The 7621-nt window shown below is 34.3% G+C and overlaps 1 protein-coding gene across 4 annotated transcripts; it reads right to left on the bottom strand.

Annotated features, from left to right (window-relative positions):
* Positions 1–491: 491 nt before the first annotated feature.
* On the bottom strand, positions 492–5956 carry LOC147402149 (disease resistance protein RPS5-like). 4 transcript variants are annotated; one of them, XM_086443671.1, is made up of 4 exons: positions 5014–5956; positions 1925–4784; positions 1775–1813; positions 492–762 (listed from the first exon to the last, which is right to left on the bottom strand). In XM_086443671.1, the coding sequence occupies exons 2-3, from the start codon at positions 4719–4721 to the stop codon at positions 1791–1793; spliced, it is 2820 nt and encodes a 939-aa protein (XP_086299797.1). In that variant the 5' UTR covers positions 4722–4784; positions 5014–5956; the 3' UTR covers positions 492–762; positions 1775–1790. The 4 variants fall into 4 exon arrangements, with proteins under 4 accessions (XP_086299797.1, XP_086299799.1, XP_086299798.1 ...); XM_086443673.1 differs by having other exon boundaries at positions 5523–5955; XM_086443672.1 differs by having other exon boundaries at positions 5127–5955.
* Positions 5957–7621: the final 1665 nt, after the last annotated feature.

Raw genomic sequence — 7621 nt, forward strand, 5'->3', positions numbered from 1 at the left:
GAACAAAAAATCAATTATCATCATCTACATACTACAAAATGTCATAGAAGATGACATGAATCCTACTTCGCCACTTAACACTATCCAAAGCTATATTACTTTTCATTGTATAATGTCTTCTTTCATTCCTTCCTATTTTAGTCCACATTAATTTTAGAGAACTTTCAACTTGTATCAAAACATTTTTTTTTTTAAATAGGATATATCAAAACTAATCTTTAAGTGTCACATCACATCCAACATCCTATCACGTGACACCATTTAAGTAGTTAAATGTGGAGGGGTATATAAAGACTCGAAGTCCGGACCTGGGGAGCAATCCTAGTCCTTCCTGACCATCTTAGCTAAACCTTAGTGGGTTATCAAAATATTCTTTGTTGGTAAATGAATATTATTTTAACTCAATAGAATGGCATATAGATGGTTTGGAAGGAGGCCCATCACCATCTATTTTCTAGAGAATTAAACAATCAAAATGATTATCTAAGTACACCACACTCGAAATGAAAACAACTCAATTTCACAAGGGTTTAATACACTTAATTGTATTTTGCAGAAAGCTAACCTCTACGGCCGTTAAGTGAAAAATGTCACTAAAAGATGTCCACGAAACTAAGTACTACGTTAAGGAGCAATTCACCACTAAATTGGGAAACAATTGATTTTGATAATTTTTTCTCAGCCATTTCGAGATCCCTCCCAACTCTTGCAATACCCATCGCCCGCCATCGAATGAAGAATCTAGTCCATCAACAAGTTGGCCTGTAGATAGAAACCAATTGTAAGTACAGTATCCTTCGCCGTACAATTATACCAATCTTTAGATGAAAATGTTTATAAAAAAAACAAGGGAAAAATGAAAGAACAAACATGTTTTGTTTATGGAATTAGAGCTCTCAACCATTTTCCTTTTTCTCTTTGAATATTTGTCTTACCCATGATTGATATCTACATTTTTTGAAATTAAAACAATAACAAAGATTCCAAAATTATATCAATCTGCACCGAAATGTTTACTCCAACTCATGTTGTCATTGGTCTTTGTTATTAGACCTCCAAGACTTCTGTTTTAAACAACAAATCAGGATTTATGTAAAAATATTTGGTACATGTTATAAATATTAACAAAGGAACGTGTAACTGGAACATTCTAAAGAATGAGAAAAAAAAAAGGATGTTGATCGATGTTCAAGGTAATAAAAGTGGGTACGAAGATGTTTGAATTAACATAAGATTAGACATTAGACAAAGTTGAATAAAGGACCAAGATTTATTCAGCCAATCCCAAATTTTTTGGATAAAGTTTTGATAATGGTAATTTCTTACTGAACATTACGAAAATATTTCACCTGAATCAAATTAAAGCCTTCTTATTTGGTTAAAATTGCAAAATTAGTTCCCAATTCACACATTGATGAAGATTTCTACAACACAAATGTAAGTTTGTAGAAGCTACAAAATGATTATTCCCTAATCACCAGTGTTAAGGGTAAATAATTAAAAAAATAGTACGAAAATTTTGAACAAAATCACATCATTAATTTTATTTTATTTTTTGATAAATAATTAAATATCTTAAAAATTTTAATATGAAGTTAATTTTGCAATTTACATAGTAAATTAGAAGTTAAGGTGGAGGAAAAAAAAATATTCGATGACGCATTAAATAGATCTACATTTTAGTAAACTACTAAATACATACACAAGCTGAAATTAATGTTTTGCTCCATTTTAGCAAAAAATTGTGAGAGACCATAGAGAAACGATGAATTACCAGGAAGAGAAGCACTTTAACCGTCTGACGTGGATCCACCTGTATCAAAAAATTAAAAAATTGGCACTGAATCAGATTCTCAAAAAATTAGTAAAATATTATAATAGAAACCAAAAGAAGGAATTATCATTAAGGGATCTTTGCTCTCACATTCTTTTACTCGAGAACCTTCTACTTCTGATCTGAAAAGAGGCCTATTCAAATTTGGACATCTATCCACATTAACGTAGTCCACAGGACAATTTTGAAGAAAACTTCCTCGGCAGATGCTAGTTAGACGATTTAACCCAAACAGTGTAATAGATTTTAACTGAGGTAGCAAACCTTCCTGATGATCCTCTGCTTCCTCTTCCTCATCATCTTCTATTGTAATTATTTCCACCAATTCTTTACACAACTCTACTTGCAAATGATATAGTCGTTGGAGATAGCGTGCTAAGCAGAATGAAAAGAGACTCTTCAATTTATTGCATTTACTAATTTTCAAAACTTCCAAATTTCCGAAGGTTTTGGGGGATGATAACCAAACATAGCAGGAATCACATCTACTAATTGAAAGAACTTTCAAGAGGTTGAAACCCCTTACTGCATCTAAGTCTGTAAAACTGTTGAAACCATAGCAGGAATCTAAGACTAAATCAGTGGCTCTCTTGAATAATACTTTAAGCCACTGCGACATCATCGGATTCCCTTTATAGATTTGGAGTATCCTCTTATCCCTCTTTCCCACAAAGCCCCTATATGGTTTCCACGGGTTATAGGCTTCTTCCTTAAAAGCAACACATACATGATAGTTCTTTAGATTTTCCCATGAACAGGACATTTCTGCAGACGCAACTCCCTCTATTGTTACCATGATTTCTAGTTTCACCAGATTTGCCAATGATGCTACCTCTGACAAGCTAGCATTCCTTTGGCCTCCACTACTACTTGAACATTCCTCTTCCATGTCCCATTTCTTAAAGCTTCCCCACATGTACAATTCTTCCAACTTAGTCAGCCTTGACAAAACCATTGGTGCAATTCTTGACAACCGTGTCGTCCTTGTCAAATCTAAGCACCTTAGATTGGTGAGATTACCAATTACATCCGGCAAACTCTTCATACCTCGAGGCGACATACGAAGTATTTCTAGATTCTTCAATTCTCCAAGTACAGATATGTTAATCAACTCATGTTGCAGATTTCGCAGATACAAAGTCCGAAGGTTTGTGAGGTATCCAAGTGACTTTGGGATTGAGTTAAGAGAAGTGCGGCTTAGATCAAGGACAGTAAGTGCTTTAACCCTTTCAAAGAAATTATCTTGATTTATTTCTAAATTCTTACTTTTATTAAGTAATAGGGTTCGGAGTTGTGGGCATTCCAATGGACTTGTGAGCTCAATACATTCACTACACATAAATGAAATCCGCTTGTATCGGTTTAGTATCTCTGTCTCAGGCCACTTTCTCAATCTTACCCCTGCTTTTGCCCAAAACCCATTGTCCTCATCTGATGCTATTGATATAGCGACATCCCGAACTACATCGTGCATTTGCACATGGTCGGTAGATGTAGGATGATCTATTAACAGACCACAAGCCTTTAATCTTGAAACATAAGTATACAGCTTGTTTGATGCTTCCTCCAAACTTCCATCTACGTTCAAAAACCCTTCTCCTATTCCATAATCTCTGATCTCACGAAAAGGAATATAGTAGTCCTCCGGGAAGAGGCAAAAGAACAAGAAACAGAGCTTGATTTCTGGCCCCTTCAAATGCTCGTAGCTGTATCTCAACGATCTGATCACTTCTGGAATTATACCTTCTAATTCAATCGGGTCAGAATTTTCTAATGCCCTTAATGCATTTTTCCATTCAAATTCTTCCTCCAAATCTCTCAAAGTTGATGCTAGTGTGACGATTGCCAACGGTGCACCTTGACATTTTCTTACAATCTTCTCTGCAAGAGGAGCTAAACTAGTCCTTGAAACGACATCACCTGCTTTTGCTTTGAATAGAACCCGCGATTCATCTTCAGAGAGGGGTTCCACTTTGATTGCCGATTGAATTCCCATTCCACGACAAACATCATGTATTCGTGTCGTGATGATGATTTTGCAACTCAAGTGTTCATCTCCAGTCGGAATTCCTATAACAGCAGCAACCTCGAATGTCGTCCACACGTCATCAAATATTATTAGAACCGAGTCCTCATCCTGCAACCTCTTGAGTAGTTTATTTGATCTTACTTGTGGAGCACAGTCAGACTCAAGTTTCAATCCCAACCTCTCGCCGATTTGATATTGAATTTTTGGGAAATCTGGGGAGTTGGACACGACCACCATTATAACTTTCTTGAAGAGTTGGCTTACTTCGGGTTTATTGTTTAGTTCATTGACAACAGTTGTCTTCCCAATTCCGCCCATCCCATACAGCCCGATTGTTCTGATGTGCTCGTCGTGTAATGCATCCATGACTCGATTCATAACCAAATCCCTTGATCGCAACCCCACTACACAATCGGTCCGCACTGGTTCGACATTTGGAGGAGGTGGAACGTGAGCAACAGTACTGAAAGTTCCCTTCGCTTGGAGCTCATTGACAAGAAGTAACATCTGCACTGCTTGTTTACTTATCTGGCGACATGATCTCCAATCTGGACACAATCCCTTGAAACATCTCTTATTCTCACTCACTCTTTCCTCTAGACTCGTCATCTTCACCCCCATAGCGTCTACTTCTTCCAACCATTTAGCCACAGCTTCATTGATTTCTTCTAATCTTCCACGTGCCTCAACTACTGAATTTTGTACATCAATTCCCATTCTACTTAGACGATTCGCTTCATTCTTGAGGTTGACAATGTTCTTATCATAATTTCTAAGATAAGAGATCTGACGCTTAAAAGGAACAAACAAACCCTTGATGGACTCAACCACGAAAGAAGACAAGAGTTCCAAGGCCATCTTTGTAAATTAAACACTAAAGATCGATAAAGATGGAGAGCAGTAGCAGCAACAACACGAGTCCTGCTAGCACCAAGTGAATAAACTTCATCAGTCTTTACTTTTAAAACATGTCGAGAAAAAAAAATTAAAATTCTAGTAGAAACAGAAGAAAAAAATATATATTAAAGGCTTTGAAATGAAAATCTGTTATACTTTTTTTTTTTTGATAAGTATCATTATATTCATGAAAATAAGGCTAGACCGGTCGAGATGACCAACCTAGCAGAACCTTACATAAGGAACTACTCACGAGAAATACAATGAATCCCCTCCCAATTGTAAAGAAAGTCCTCAAAAAACAGCCCCCTAAACTCCTTATAAACTTTAGACCAACAAAACAAAAGACCCAAAATAGATACAAACATGTCTGTGCAATCCATTTGTTTCCCTTCAAAGATGCGTCTATTCCTCTCCAGCCACACCCCCCAACAAATTGCGAATGGTGTAATGCTCCACAGAAGTCTCCTTGTGCCTCTAAAAGAATACCCGATTGACGGCCAACACGTGAAAAGGTCCTTTATTGTTTTTGGAAGACAAGTTAGGATTCCATACAACTTAAAGAATTGTGCCCAAATACCATGAGAAAATTTGCAATGAAGGAGAAGATGATCCGAGGATTCTCCATTTTCCATGCATAAGACACAATAGCTTGTCCCATGATACCCTCTAAAACCCAGAGTTAAATAAATAAAATAAAATCCCTATCAATGATGTTAAAGAAACCATATTCCTCTAAGCTTTCATTCCAATATATCTTACACTGCACTCTTTTGGATGATCTACGTATGGCTTTTGTTGGAGATTTCGGATGGTTTGACATGCATTTTAAGACAAAGGCTGACCCAAAGATTTAACAGTTTCAAAAAAGAAAAAGATAAAAATAGAGATTGAAGAGTTTGAAGATGATGAATCTTTGGCTGGAGGTTGAAGACAGGCTTTAATGGAGAGCTAGATAGGGAAGAGAAAGACAGTACGTGAAAATGTACATTTTCACACAAACACAAGAGAGAGAGAGAGAGAGAGAGAGAGAGAGAGAGAGAGAGAGATTACGGGCTGATTTGATGAAGCTCAATCACACTGAACAGATCGGAGAAAAACGGAGAGTAGAGTCGACTGTTTGCAACTCTTGTTGAACCAAACCAACTTTATTTCAGAACAGAGAAACAACGATTGGTTGGTAAAAAGAAAATTAAATTTTTTTTTAAATTAAAATGTTTATTTTAATATATATATTTTTTAAATACACATGGCGCCATGCATACCATTAGTTCAACAACTAGGCACATAAATTTGGAAACAGCAAATCTTTATTCTGAATCCATACACGCATGTGCTCTTATAAAATACAATAATCTTTAATATATGATGTTTTTTAAGCAATCTCAGGCCTTTGAATGGTGACTGTAACGACTGTAACGTAAGTTTAAATGGTACTGGTACCACTAGATACTTCTATTATTGACACGTCACAATATTACATCGCTACTGGGACTCAGTTATTGTGCTTTACTCGTACCTCCAGAGATTCCTTTTCAGAATCGTACCATTGCCAGCACCGAGTCCACTGATGGGTGGCAATGTTCCAAAAATGACGAAGTCCGCGTGTGAATGGGTTGATTCCGGTTCGATTCGGTTCCAATGATATTTGAATCTATAACCTTATATTTTATCGATTCAGATTTTTGTTAATTTCGATTTAGATTTTAAAATAAGTAGAACTAGAATCATAAAAAATCACGGGTATCCATTGATTTCGATTCTTAAGAATCGAATGAGAAAAATTATTTCAAAATCTTATATGAAAAAAAATTCCTTTTAAAAAATAACATATTATTTTTAAAGCATCAACTTAGTAATCATTTGTTCTACATGATAATTTAATGAATTCCATTTTTAAATATTAAAATTTATTTCTTTTACAAGTAATAAATTTAAAAAGATATGACTAATCTTAAGCTCAAATATTTAATTTATATGAAATTTGAATAATTTTATATCATATATGTTAATTTTAAAATATAGAATTACCTTGAATCATGTATAATGTAAAAATAAATGACAAAATAAATTGGTTCTAATTACCCACTGGTATTCATCGGATAGAACCTAATGGTTTCAGTTTCTATTGATTTTGTTCCATATTAAACCCGACTCTAATTAGTTCTAGTAAAAAAGGAATTGGAATCGGGGTTTTCGATTTCGATTCCGGGTAAATGGGTACCCATTGACACCCCTATGATGAAGTAAGTGGGTTTGATATTAGTCTAATTGGATTTGGGTCTATCAACCCGTTTAAACGATTATTAAATGAGTTGGGTTTGAGTTCTAAGTGTCAACCCGTTTAATCGATTTAGATACTTATTTTGTTATTAATGTATAATTTTAAATATGTCAATAAAATTTTAAACTACTCATTTTTTTTTTCTAAAATTTCACAGAACATTTTCATGACATTTTTTTTATTTATCAAAATCTATAAAATATAAATAGTGTTTTAAGATATTTTTAAATTAATAAATGGTTAAGTTTTAGTTTGAAAAAGAAATTACCTTAATAAGTTATTTATTTATATTTTTTTACTCCATTTTTTTCATTAAAATTTACAAGTACACAGTTTTTGACTTCTAATATTGGCAAAATGACCTTCAATAACATTTAAGATCTTATCAAATAAAGCTATTATGTCTCATGTACTAATGAAAAATACTTTGCTTAGCCAATAATAATAATAATAATAATAATAATAATAATAATAAAATACTTTCCTTACAAAGTTAGTAAGGAAAACTTCCTGACCACGTCACCTTATGGCATTCAAAAACATGATTTGATACCACATGGTTGTAAAGGAAAAAATT

Source organism: Akebia trifoliata, chromosome 5, assembly GCF_017979445.1.
Source record: "Akebia trifoliata isolate Shusen 1 chromosome 5, ASM1797944v1, whole genome shotgun sequence".
NCBI lineage: Eukaryota > Viridiplantae > Streptophyta > Magnoliopsida > Ranunculales > Lardizabalaceae > Akebia > Akebia trifoliata.